Source organism: Sitodiplosis mosellana, unplaced genomic scaffold, assembly GCF_009176505.1.
Source record: "Sitodiplosis mosellana isolate CC-2019 unplaced genomic scaffold, AAFC_SMos_1.0 Smas_scaffold_6167, whole genome shotgun sequence".
Lineage (NCBI taxonomy): Eukaryota > Metazoa > Arthropoda > Insecta > Diptera > Cecidomyiidae > Sitodiplosis > Sitodiplosis mosellana.
The window spans coordinates 86,362-100,338 of record NW_022601408.1 but is presented as its reverse complement, the minus strand read 5'-3'; the positions used below and the strand labels follow the sequence as shown (position 1 = coordinate 100,338).

Sequence of the window (13,977 nt, the reverse complement as noted above, 5' to 3'; positions counted from 1 at the left end):
TGTGTATTCCAACTTGATTTGTTTATTATATTTATTTTATTTTATTTCAATGATTATCACATCTTCAATGTGTCAAAAGGAAAATGGCTGCCACTACAGCAATATACAGCAATGGCGGTTCGTACTTAATGTGAGTTAAGTACGTACACAGAAAAACAAAGTTTTTAAATTTAATAAGAATGTTATTCATTTTTTTAAAATATATTTATTAAAATAAATAATATTAAGAATAAATAAATGCTTCAATAACATTGAAAATTCATTTAGTATTCGATTTTCTACCGAAGCAAATTCAATTTCATTTGGTTGATCGAAGTTACCAAATGTGTCAATGCATTTCAGGAGTAATGAGATTTGTTCATTGAGATTCAAAAGGGAATACGTTTGAAGTTTATCATTAGATTTCTACCGAAAAATTAAATGAATTTATTTTTTTCATGTGTATTTTTTACAATTTATTAGTCCAATGAATATATCATATTTTGAATTTATAAAATGTGGAAATTTAACAATTTATTAACACGGTCTTCCTAGCGTTCTCCAAATACTGTATTTAACGAAATTTAACCAGATTTAGAGATTACGAGAGATTACTTAAAATTCATGTGAGTTCGTAGTAATGACACTAGGTACACGTAGTCATGACACTAGGTACACGTAGTTACTCACAGTTCATGGCTTATGGCTGCAGACAGACAAAATGCGAATTGAACATACGATTTGAAACAAAAGAGAGTAATGATGACTAGAATGGCAGTGCAAACATCACAACTACACATTCATGAAAATCGAATGAAACGATTTATGTAATAATAATTTATAATTTAGAAGTGAAAAAAATTTTCGGATATTTCTCCCCTCTCTCTCTCTCTCTCTCTCTCTCTCGAGTATTGGAAGTATTGCACTATGTGTGCACACAGAAAAAAGTACAGAGATAAGCCCAGAAAAAGAAGGAAAGTGACGATGATGGAGTAAAAAACGACGCGAATAGCATTACTTCTATGTGATAGCGATTTTTACAAACATATAAAAAGTGCATTTGTTAAGAGTGCGTTAATATGAACAATATTCCACGATTTATATCAACACAATGGAAAAGATTCAGCTATTGCTTGCACTGATGTTGCGCTGAAAGAGGAAGATGAGAGCGAAACAGAAAAAATTCCGTAAAAATGCTGCAAAAAGAAGACGAATGTGTATAAATGCACATAGCGCATATGATACACGAGTACAATTCGAGCAACATGATACACACACACACACACACATACTCTGCGATTTGTGTTATATGTTTCCTATTTTTCTTCCACAAACACTAATTGCATTTTCGTCGTGTTTTGCCAATGGCTGAGATTCACATATATGAAGTAAAAAGTTAGATTAAATGCTAAAAACCGCTTTAATCAACAATTTAGAAATACAATCAACAAAATCAAATGGAAATGCTTGAACAAGACAAGAGCGGAAAAAAAACACAATTCAATAAATGCGAGTAATCAGGTAATGGGCCATGTGTATTGTAAGTCCAAAATTATCAATTCCATTTTTTTTTTTCTAATATGAGATTTTCACCGGTGATTTGAGTATGGGTTAGATGATTTGATACTTGGTGCGCTATCATTTTCCGTTATGATATTTGATTGGTTTCCCCGTATGATTGATGAGGATTTTATTATGCGAATACCTAATAATGCGGGAAAATGGCCTTATCTCACATTTGCTAATGTTATAACAGCAATAACAGCAACGAAATTCTTGCAAATAATCTATACTGTGGTGTAGTTTTTGAGGCAAATATCTTCAGCTGTCGATATGAACCTTTGAGAGTTTGCATGCGTGCAATATTAGGGCTATGGTACTATACATTTGATGATTAATTTAATGGCATAATAAGAAATTACTTACTATTTTCGATTACATGAACACTTATTCGTTTCTATTACGACACAGGAAATTATCGTATACAAACAGACAAAATTTTATTTTCATTTATTCCCAACACACAGTGGCAACACTTAGCTCAAATGCAATGCGACCGGTATGAAGCAGTGCAATGTTATGTGATCGATAGCATATGATTTTGATATTTTGATTCATAAAAATGTTTACCAAGCCAGTTAATCATGTCGGCATATTTGTTTTCCTTCACTCACTCTAACATAGAAAGTAATAGCTATCTCTCTCTCTTCCTCTCTTTTCGCATGGTGAAATACATGAGGTCTGCAATTCGTTACACTAGTGTAAATACTTTGACCTTTCTGCCATAGAATATTCATGGGCTGTGTGAGAGATTCTTATGCACCTCGACGTCTGAATGGGGTATTTACATAAATTTAACCTATAGCTACAATTTATGGGGTTTTTGTTCTGATAGCACGAGAGATTTGCAGCTACCTAATTAAATCTCGTTTTTTTTGTTCCAAAAACTATTTATTTGAACCATTTCTTAGAAAGATTGAAATGAAACATAGACCTTCTCTGTTTGACAGCATACACGTTCGCTGGTATTGCAAACAATTCATGCTGAGGACTTTATCGTTCTTGCTTACTTCTTGCGTTGAAACATTTGCTTGCCAGTGAACTATTATTGATTGAAATGATAGCAGTATAACTTACAGAAGCATATTAAGTGAATTCACATATATAGTACATTAGAAGCACGGAAAATTAATAGGATAAGTTTGTATTGATATGGTCAAGTGTTATCATTGTTTTGTCCATCAGCGATAATCAAGCGATAACATACCATATAACCCACGCCTATCTCTACTAAACGTTCAATATGTTTAGCCGATTAACTCCTGAAACAATGACTTGAAGGTCTTGTTTATTACGCTTTCTGAAATTGAATTCTTGACATAAACTTTAACAGTCAACTGTTCTTTTTGACTTGAACCATAAAAAAAAACAACGATTTCATGTATGGTTTCGAATACTGTTTGTGTACTGCTTCATCCGACAGATTTAACTTGCATAAATAAATAGAGCTGCCATTTTACAGCTCTAGAACAACGGCCTGTATATTCCAGCGCGAATTATAAATTGCACGAATGTTCTCTTTAATCGTTGCAAATGCTTTACTTTAATTCCACAACATTTGAATTTTGTGAATACTATTTAGTAAGTAGCGCAAAAGTTTGGTTCGGATGCATAAAGCAACGATTCACACGATTTTTTTTTTCTGCTATGCAATATGCTGAGTTGCTCTAGAAATGCTATACATATTGCTTGACACCACTTGATTGAAAACGTGAAAATTGAAATATTCATGTTAATCCGTCTCTGTTTACACCAGTAAATATATCTGGGTTTTAAAAATGTGTTGGCTAAATTCCGCTTGGGTTAGTTAGATGAGTTCAAATGATGGGAACTGGTGCTTTTTTGCACCTATTTGGCATCAATTGCCATCAGTTTATCCCAACTAACTGACTAATCCATATGGGATTTTTTCACTCATTTTTTTTAACCCTCGGCACGTTTACTGGTTTGTAAATTTGGGTTTAACATGAATGTAGGGGAATGCGATCACCTAATTGCTCATGAAAATGAAATTAACACACAAACCAACACAATAAAATTGCTTAATGAAAAGTGAATTTTATGACTCATAAAAGTTGTGTTTTCTTCGTTGTTTCTTTCGCACATATATACCTATACAGATTGAATTGTTTTAGCAAATATTCGTTTTGCGCAGCAGAATCCATGTTCATGTAATTTTGTTTGAAATACTTGAGCTAATTCATTGCAAATTGATATTTTATTGAAAAATATGGTCACTTCAATCAATGGTCATTTAGACTCTCTTGTGTAATTAATATAGTTACAGATAGCATTTGATAGAACAACAATTTAATCACACACACAAACACACACACACACACACACACATTATTGTCGAAATAATATAAAAGTGTTCATGTTGATGTACATTGAATGAATAGAATGAACCATGAAGCAAATGCATCATAGAATTCAATAGATTGAGCGCTACGTGTTTCAATGCTAAGCGTGAGTGCGTTTTGTCAATCCAACCTTGTTCGGCAAATAGTAAATATTAAGTCACGCAATGTGAAATGTATAAGTGTAAAAGTAAAGTTTCTTTTTTTCAATCTAAAAATAGTGATTATACTTACAATATTTGATGTCGTGTGTGGGCATGTTGAGCCTTTTTGCAAACCAATTTTAATTTTTGAATATTTCTTCATTAGAACACGCCACACAACGTATGCCATTGTATATTGGTTTCGTTCTTAAGCTGGTTAACAGCACAACTTTTCACTGTCTTCAACTGTTTCATGTGGTACCACAACGCGAACGGTCTTGTGACATTTTACTTGGAAAATAAAACCTTTCGAATGCTAAGCATGTAAAAATCACACAAAAAACTGTTTACTTTCTTCTAATTGGAACTCATTACCCGCGCAAGTCGGCGCGTTTGTCGATAGCACACATTTGCGCGGCAACACTTGAATTTCAATCGATACACTTTTTCTGCATGTCATTTTTGTACTGGTTGTTGTTGTTTGTTTTTTCTTTCTTTCTTCAGTTTTTTGTGTATTTTGTTCCGATCGTCATTCCATCGTCGAAGCAATATGGACGGTGTAACAGAGAAACACAAAGTGCTCACAAACACAAATGTGAAATATGAATGAATTTTTTTTTTTTTTTTTGGAAAATTTTCACGTCAATTTTGATGAAAGTTTCTTAGAAAAAGCACACATTTTCACATTACTACTGACAGAATACAAACCAAACAAATATGTCTGAATTGCTGTAAAACTTAAACACAAATGCCGTGTTGTATCTTGATGATTTCGAAAAGGAAAAACAATCGTACCCAACACACTAGTATAGTGTAATAATACGAATCAAACAGAAATGAAATAACATGTCAAAGCCGATACTAGCTGGGCTGACGCGCGCGCCGCACCGCATAGCACAGCACAACAAAATCTATAGTTCGGCTGCTATTGTTACCACTACCATCGCAATACCGTTTTATTTGTTTACATATACTTTTTATTGTTTTCGTTCGTTGCTTTTTTTTTCTCCTAAATATGGTTTATCGTTTCGTCAATTTTCTAGACAATGCCGTGTTGAAAGCTTACACTAGCGAGTTCATTTCCTTTGCATACGCAAACTACATAGCCCCACCTTCAATATATAGGCGATAATACATATATCTATATTGTATGCATCATCGTCATCGTTGGTTTACCTTTATTCGGTAAATTCTGTACTATGGCAAATGAAAAACTACATATACAATATGAACGAACTCAGGTGAATGAAAATGTTTGTAAACCGTATAAAAAACGAAGCGCTACGCAACGCAACACAACAGTGTCATCAAGAAGAAACGTAATAAAAGATATTAGATGATATTAAGAAGGAAATACCTACACACAATGGCTAAGAATATAAGTTTTAAGTGTGGTGTCACAACAGAAAAAAATAGTTCGAATTTCGTATAAGCAATGGATACCAATTTTTTTTTTAAAGCCAAGTTATCCGCTCACAGGTCAATTAGAACAACAAAGATCGGCTGCAACTGCCTGTAATATGTATACGAATGGCATTGCAAAAGATTAGCTGCCCGAGTAAAATCGGTATGGTTTTTTACAGACACATGCTCTATACAACACAGGCGTTCGTTGCTATTTCCATTTGCTCCCTGTATGCTATGAACAAACTTTATCGAGTTTATTTGGGTACTTTGAATGTTTCGCTTAAAATATGCATACAAATTCATGAGTAATTCTGCGAACCGTTAGGCAGTTCTATTTTCTGCCGCCAAAAATATGCATAGAAAGCAACGAGAAAAAAAGAGGGAGAGACTCACAGCTCCAAACGGTTGTGTGGACGCAAATGCGATCAAATGTTTCATTTCGAATGGAAGCATTAGTGCCGGTATTCGTTACAATTAGTCTATGAATTTATTAATTCATTTGGCACACCTTGAACGTTGTGTCTCGATCACGCAACATAATGATGAGGCTCTTAGCATGGTTAGCGAAAAAAAGAACATTACACGTGGAAGAATAATCAATATGCTATATTCTACACCGTGTTGTGGAAGGTAATTGTATTTTTATGTGTATTTCTTCAGCTATTCTCGTCCTTATGTGTCATGTTTCATTTTCAGAACATAATATTGCAACACACACACATGTACTCATACCGGTGTCGTGTTTGTCTTTGGATTTGCATTCAATATTTTATTGGTATATGTCTAAAGGCTAATAAACTACTATACACACTGGGTGCTTAACAGTACTTTTCAATGTCGCCTCGATTTGCTATCACACTGAATTGTTTTTCCCCTTTGTAATGGACACCATTCAGAAGAATTGAATATAAAATAAGAAAGAATGATGCAACACTGTATTTATAATAGTTTTATTGAATGGCATATTGACGAAATTTAAAAAAACATAATAATTCTAGTGATTCTTCAACAACGCTGATATTTAGGTAATAATTAAGCATAGTAAGCTGTAATCGTCCTTAATGTGTAAGTTTAAAATAAATGTTTAATTTTATATTAATGTATACTTGGAGCTGCTGCGTTTGAAAACAAATCTCGTTGTTTTTTTTCATCTCTTTTTATTTGAGTTGAATTGATTTCCATTGGGGTACAAATAAGTTTATTGATAACAAATTATCAAATGGTTCACATCAACAAAAGTATGAATTAAGTGGACGTTGAGAGCGATAACAGTGGCCGTAACCATAACCATAACCGTTGTATCATTGTCTTTTCCGTTTAGTCCATTTCTGTATTTGGCTTACGAATGCATTTTTCATTTGTCGATAAACCATCAAAAGCTGAAAGAAAATATTGATGCGTATGATGAATCAGAAATTATAATTAAATATGAGTATTTTTTTTTTAATTAAAACAAATTACCAATATTGGAATAGACAGACGAGCATCATGAAACACGTACAGATAGCAAGCCAACAAAAACATTGCCAGAGCTGTAACATATGATAGGGTGGAGCGAACATTCTCTTCAGCAGTGGATTGCAATTGTGTCGCTGAGCATAAAAATGGGAATACAGATCTGTTACAGCAACAACCGAACATAAAATATTGTTCCCTAAAAACGTTACATGAATTTCTATCCAACGCGAGTGTAACATGAGCTAATACTGTTTCTAATGCTACTCATGTTACACTCGCGTTAGATGGAAATTCATGTAACGTTTTTAGGGAACAATATTTTATGTTCGGTTGTTGCTGTAACAGATCTGTTTCCCATTTTTATGCTCAGCGACACAATTGTTCGGCTGCTTTTGGCGATGGCGATGGTGAACGTGATGGCGATGGCGACGATATAGATCCAAAATCAATCTCAATATCGTTGTTGGTATTTTGGACAGGCATTCGAGTCACTTTCAATACGGTCGATGTTGAAAGAAATTAAAATAGAATACAAATTTTCTACATTTCAAATTGAAAATCTTTTGTTTTTTGCATTAGGTCTTTATGAAAAAATCATTCTCCAGAGTTTTTTTTTACAGTTTTCTTACAATATCAATTAAATTACATGATTTTTCAGGTAAATTACATGAAGTGATATACGTAACTTTAATGTAAGATACACGATCAAGTTTCTTACGTACCAACCCAGTTAATAACGTTGCAGATTAAAACCACAGTACTAATAAAAATATATGTGCATAGAAACAGAATTGTTGAAATTTTATTTCATTTCTGAAAATAGGCGTAATTACTTTATTTTGAATAATAAATATGGAAATGAATTAATCTTTAGTCTCCAGAAAGACTTGAAAATTCCTAAGACAAAAAAAACACCAGAACAATAGTCCAGAATACTCGACCGGAAACATAAAATACAAACCAATTTTTTCCCCATTCCAATTTACCCATTCCCATTGATATCGAAGCATCGATCAGAACTGGTCAACATTTAACAAAAACATGCTAATAAGATTGGCAATTTTTTCGGCTGTTTGCAGGTGTAAATAATGCGATCCAGCCACCTCATGGTATTCAACGTCAACGTTGTTCCTTAAAACATTGAGCTGGCAAACTTCTGGTCGATCGAATTTATAGCCAGGAGTTGCTCTGATATTCAACACTGGGCATTGAATTAATGCGGCATAGGTGAGAATGTGTTCCAATGTGAACAGTCCCAGGCCACTGTATCTTAACCTTGGATCAGCTGCAACTGTGTATTTTTGTTCGCCGCTAAATGCTGAAACTGGATTTGAACCGCGCTTCAATAAAATTTTCACCGATTCACGATCAATTGAACCTTCTTCGAGTCTTCGTTCGATCACTTCTTCGCATGTCCATTGATGTTGTTTGGATGTTGAGTCGAGATTTATGGTTCTATCAATAAAAGATCCAGTGATAGCAGCATTGATGCGTTGATTTCGAATAATGGGTCCATACGAATCAAGACAAATTATTTGATCAACCTCTTTTGCATAGCATGCCGCATACATAAAACACACATTCGCGCCCATCGAATGACCAACCATTTTCAGTTTTTGCCAACCAAAACGCTTGACAATACGACGAACAACCGAAATATAGTCCCAGTATAGATGGTAATTCATTCCAGTCTGCAAATGGAGAAAGATAAAAACAAATCAATTCATAACTGATGACAAAATAGCCAGCGAACAATCACTGAATAATCAATATATGAAAACAACATATTTTCTGATTTATTCTTCAACTAATGAATGTTTTGAACACATTTGTTCGATAAAATTTCATAAATTCTTTATAACATCTCACCGGAAAGTGATCAGATTGGCCGTGTCCAGGTAAATCGATGCTAAAAACAGGAATTTTCTCTTCAATTCGAAAGATATAAAATTATGTTTATGAACGATGATCGAAGGTTTATCGCATTGTCGTGTAGCAAATTTTCTCAATTAAACTGCAATAAAATGTGACAGTGTGTGATAGCATGCACAAGAAAAAGATAGAGTACGACTGTAGTCGAATGAATTGAGTTTGATAAAATATTTCTAGAATAAAATGCGTAAAATTGTTTTTTTTTTTTTAATGTCGAAATGTTGAAATGTCTCCATAAAATGTTGCAAAATGTGCCAAAAAGTGTGAATAAAATTGCCGAAGATAAAAACTGAATGTGTTTTTTAGTTGAACCTTGTTATTTACACTCTAACAAAGGCGCACTAAATATTGCCATTGACTAAATAATTCAAATCGTCAAAGAAAAAAGAAGAAAAAAAAATGCACAGTATACATCGCCACCTGCAAATAATAATAGCTACCATCCATGTGTCGTGTCATTTAAATGGCATTTTTATTCAAAAGTTTTTAATCGGGGAAATGTAATGGTTGTGTGTTTATTTATTTTATATTACAATTGAATCTTAAACAACGATAAAAGAGTCAAAGAAAGAGACTAAGCGCTTGCATTAGTTCAGATGCACATGAACGGTGGCTGGTTCGATGGTTTGTGTGTTGTCGTTGTGTTTTCGAATACCGCCATGCAAATGGGCTGTGATTTCCGTTAAATCCTTCGTCGGATCACTTTCAATGTAGTCTATGTGATCGCCTTGTTTAATGGCCAATTTAACGGGATGTTGCATTTGTTTGGCTATCGTAACACCGTGTATGCTTGGCACAAGTGCCATAAAAAGAAATTCCGTAAAAACCGACCGAAGTCTCTATCCACTTACCGTAAGTGTTTTTCAGCAAATGAACAGCCACTTCGAATGGTGTAATTTTGGTGGTAGCATCATCGCCTTTGCTCAATTCATATGCTATGCTCGACGCCGCATGGTTGACTTTGCACAAACACAACTTGGATATGGCCTCATCGATCTGTTCGGGCGTCAGATGATCGCTTAAAAATTGAAAATTGTTTACAACTGTGAGTATTCAATTGCGTGCGATGCCTTGTTTGGCGGGCAATCCAACGCAAAATTCACTCTCTCTTGTGAGGCCGCAATGCACGCATACGAAGACCGATCACCGAATTTACTCGCTACAATTTCGGCTTTTTCTTCCTGCAACACGAGTGAAGAGAGAAAAAAAAATAACCCACATTAATCCGACTCATATTTCGATTTTGCCTATCGCAATTTTTACCTTCAATGTGCTCAACGTTATGGTGATATTTCCCATGTGCAGCCCAAATCGACTTCTCTCCGTCATTTTTTCACGATTGGTTTATTTTTATTTGCTTGAAACCATTAAACGACTGGTGAACGCACGAAAAAAAAACTCACTAAATAACTTTATTCGCCGTGGTTAAATGTAGTCAACGCAACACACGTGCTGTTTACCAATCTTTCCAACAAACACACAATTCAAAGTGTGGCATGGAATTTCATTTCCAGAATTTTCATTGATTTTATACGACTAGATTTTGGTGTTGCATGGAAATTAAGCAATTATTTTGTTAACAATGAAACCTCCCCAAGCGCGACTCCACATTTAGCTTCTAAATGTGACACCGTAGTAAGTGTGGGCATACGTTTTGCGAATAAGCGACAAAGAGAATGGAAACAAGTGCGCGTGTATTAGTCGCTACATTGAGAAGCATCGTATTAGGCTACTCACTACCACACACGCACTTGTTTCCATTCTCTTTGTCGCTTATTCGCAAAACGTATGCCCACACTTACTACGGTGTCACATTTAGAAGCTAAGTGTGGAGTCGCGCTTGGGTCAATAAAAAAGAAATTTCGTGCTACGAAAATGCTGCTGTCAGTAAGCGGTTCAAGAGCATGTAAACCGAATGGATACAGTAGCCTCTCGATTATCCGTCGAGCACCGTTCCGCGACCCTGACAGATAATCAAATAGACGGTTAATCGAATGTGCTGCAAAAAAAAGGTTTTTTCCAAAGAACAAAAGCAGTGTTACACTTATATTTCATTTTTTATGTATTATTAGTCAAAAACAACAAGATTTTAATGCTTTTCATGTTTTAAATGATCGAGAGTCAATATAGAAAAAAAACGGTCGGTGTGATTGTTTAATTTAGGACGTCTTAGAGAAAAAGTCCGTCAATTTTGCTTGTTTGACTGTAGCTTGCGTCTTCACAACGGCCAAATGTCTTAATCGACGTAAAAGTATTGCATCTACTTGATTGGCATCATCTTGTTTGCTATACCAATCAATGAATTGATCAAGGTAAGCTGCCGCTTCTCTGGCATCTTTGCGTGCGTCTTTCACGGTAGCTACTTCTTCAACATCATCATTACCATCGCCATATTCCGGATCAGTTTCCAAATCAGTATTTTCCGGCTCAAGAACCATTTCGATTATTTCGTTGTCCGTTAACTATTGATAACCCTGATTTGCTTCGTCACAGGTTAACCATTCGTTTAGCTCTCTCTGATCATCTAGACCAAAAGCAACAGCCGATTGATCTAGAATTTCGTTTGTCACATCATCATGCTCAACAGTTTCGGTGGCAATTTCATCGGTTGACTCAGGCCACAGTTTGTTCCATGATCTTTTAAGAGTTTCTTCGGAGACTTCATCCCATGCATCAGCTGTGTTGTACACAACATTTTTCATATTGTATGCTTTCCAATATTCGATTATAGAAACAGTCTCTTCCGTAACAAGAGCTTCGATGAATTTCTTTCTGTATCTACGTTTGAATGTTTCGATAACTTCACCGAGTCCAGTTTATTGTATGCAAACGCGAAATCTCCAAAATTTCTTTTTCACCTTTCGTAAACAAAAAAAAAAAAATTAACCAAAACAAACCGTATTGCTTTGCGGAATGTGTTTATAAAAGAACCAAACTAAAAAAAAATTTATCGCTGGGGGGGTGACGGTTAATCGGACTGACGGTTAATCGAGAGACGGATAATCGAGAGGCTACTGTATTCAAATTAACGCATCAGGTCACCCCAAAACGAAGGCATTTGACATTTCTGCGTATACCACTGTCATCGAGTTTATTTACAATTGACAACCGGCGACTAAAGTAAATGAATAAACAAAAGTGCAATAGAAAATAAAAAATTCAAGAAAATGGACACAGAAAATTCACCGAATCCAGCAAAGTTGATGTGCAGAGTTTGTGATGGGGTTGGCCATAATGACTTGCGGGAAATACAATTCCAGTGCAACGGTAGAGATGTTGTACTAATTGATGCGTTCAACGAGTTTTCAAGTCTAAAAGTGAATTGTATGCCTAGTGTATTGGTCGAACAAGCTATGAGTTTTTAATTTGACTAAACGATTTTTGTTTTTTTAGAAATCTGCGAAGATTTATTTGTGTGAACCATGTACAGAATCGTTGAAAAAAGCCTTTTCATTCTGGGAACAAGTGAAGCAATCCGATGGAAAATTTACGAAAAAAATCAGTAAAGAAAGGCACACCACAAAATAAATCTGAAGCTAAAGTCAAGCCAGAAGTAAAACCGACTCGGATCCAAAACCTAGTGAATTGCCCGATATAAATGAGACACAAATTGGAGTAAACATGTCGCTATCACCTGTTATCGCAAATACTGAACAAGTTGAGAATGATGAAACCCAGAATAACGACGTTGTACAAATTGGATACGGAGACTTCGATTATGGAATTGAAATGAGAACTGAGGAAAATCCTTTGGTGATGAACGAATCGGAAGAGAAAGGAGCAGAACGTATTGAAAACCAAAGCTGAAGAGAGTCAATCAATGGAATTGGCGGACATTGTCTTCGGCCAACCGGAATCATCCAGTACTCCAGTGGTGGAGCCATGGTCACGAGTCAAATAAAGGAATGAAAGCAAAAAAATCGTCTTCAAATGATCACAGCATGATTGAAACTGACAGTTGCGCCGTACTGTGGGAAAAGATAGAAAATAAAATGTATTCTCTTTTTGAACACAAGCGAATTAAATATAAGGGGGACGACACATCTGCCGCATACTGTTTTTCGATTAAATGCGGAGGACAAATTCAATTCGAAGGTAATTTCAGTTTACCCTTTTGCGAACTTCTTAATTTTATTTGAAGTCCATTCTCATTAAATCGTGTTCCATTGTATTTTGTGAATAGCCATTTCGCCAACTGTGTTTACAAAGAATTCCGACGAGGATAATTTGATTGAAGAAGAAAGACGAAAAGATGAACGTGTCACATGGGATGGTTACACATCATCAGTCAAAGGTGCAACGCGTGCATCGCGAGCCAAAAATACACTGGAAAATCAAATTCATCAAATCCACAAAGTCAAGGGATTGTTGCCAGATGGGGAAAAGGAAAAAATCGGATCAAAACCAGTTGCTGAAGCACCGAACACAAGCAAATTGCCAACAAGTGTTTCGGCTGTCCCAATGCCGGCTCAACCGCAGCAACCAGTACAGCCACAAGTTGAACCGGCAATGCCAATTCCACCTCCAATGATGATGCCACCGATGAGACTACCAATGATGCCATCGTTTTCTGGATATCAACAGACCATTCCTCCGCTTGTTTCAGGTAATTTCAGTTGGCATTCCTTAATTTTGCGATAAACTCTTCTAGATTTCATGAGCTTACATTTAACAATGTTTGATTCTGTTTTCTATTCAAACTATTCTCAAAATAGGTGGTCATCTCCCTGCCAATTTCCAACAATCAACGCTACCACCTGTGGAAAATAATGCAATGAACTTCATGATGAAGCCGTCTGTTCCAGCTCATGATGAGCCACCAAATAAGAAGCAACGCTCCGAAGATAATTCAATACCTGAGACCGAATTCATAGCCACACACAAGGGCGCTGTTTCACTACAAGTTCAAGCACCAAGTGGTGATAAGCCAGGAGGCATCTAAACGGACAAACCATACCGATTACCCTATCGCTTAATGATACGATTTCAACATTGAAATCAAAGATTCAAGAAGAGACCAGTTTACTACCGGCCAAACAGAGGGAATGTTCTTCAAAGATAACAACACAATTGCGTTCTATAATTTGTTGAGCGGAACTACAGTTCAACTACAAATCAAAGAACTTGGTGGCCGAAAA

At 35.5% G+C, this 13,977-nt stretch overlaps 3 protein-coding genes across 3 annotated transcripts in view; 1 reads left to right on the top strand and 2 right to left on the bottom strand.

The window, feature by feature from the left end:
- Positions 1-4,931, bottom strand: part of LOC129575560 (uncharacterized) — a 64,816-nt gene extending 59,885 nt beyond the window's left edge. Inside the window, exon 1 of the mRNA XM_055459352.1 lies at positions 4,134-4,931. Within this exon, the coding sequence (XP_055315327.1) occupies positions 4,134-4,232 (99 nt within the window). The 5' untranslated portion in view covers positions 4,233-4,931. The remainder of the gene's footprint in view (positions 1-4,133) is intronic.
- A 2,537-nt stretch (positions 4,932-7,468) lies between these two features.
- LOC129575751 (probable serine hydrolase) lies at positions 7,469-10,168 on the bottom strand. Its single transcript, XM_055459743.1, has 6 exons — positions 10,103-10,168; positions 9,943-10,020; positions 9,691-9,835; positions 9,495-9,608; positions 8,777-8,835; positions 7,469-8,598 (listed from the first exon to the last, which is right to left on the bottom strand). Exons 1-6 carry the CDS (start codon positions 10,166-10,168, stop codon positions 7,921-7,923), a joined length of 1,140 nt encoding a protein of 379 aa, XP_055315718.1. The 3' UTR covers positions 7,469-7,920.
- A 518-nt stretch (positions 10,169-10,686) lies between these two features.
- LOC129575420 (splicing factor 3A subunit 1-like) lies at positions 10,687-13,895 on the top strand. Its single transcript, XM_055459021.1, has 5 exons — positions 10,687-10,745; positions 11,877-12,156; positions 12,233-12,934; positions 13,023-13,445; positions 13,555-13,895. The coding sequence occupies exons 3-5, from the start codon at positions 12,745-12,747 to the stop codon at positions 13,779-13,781; spliced, it is 840 nt and encodes a 279-aa protein (XP_055314996.1). The 5' UTR covers positions 10,687-10,745; positions 11,877-12,156; positions 12,233-12,744; the 3' UTR covers positions 13,782-13,895.
- Positions 13,896-13,977: the final 82 nt, after the last annotated feature.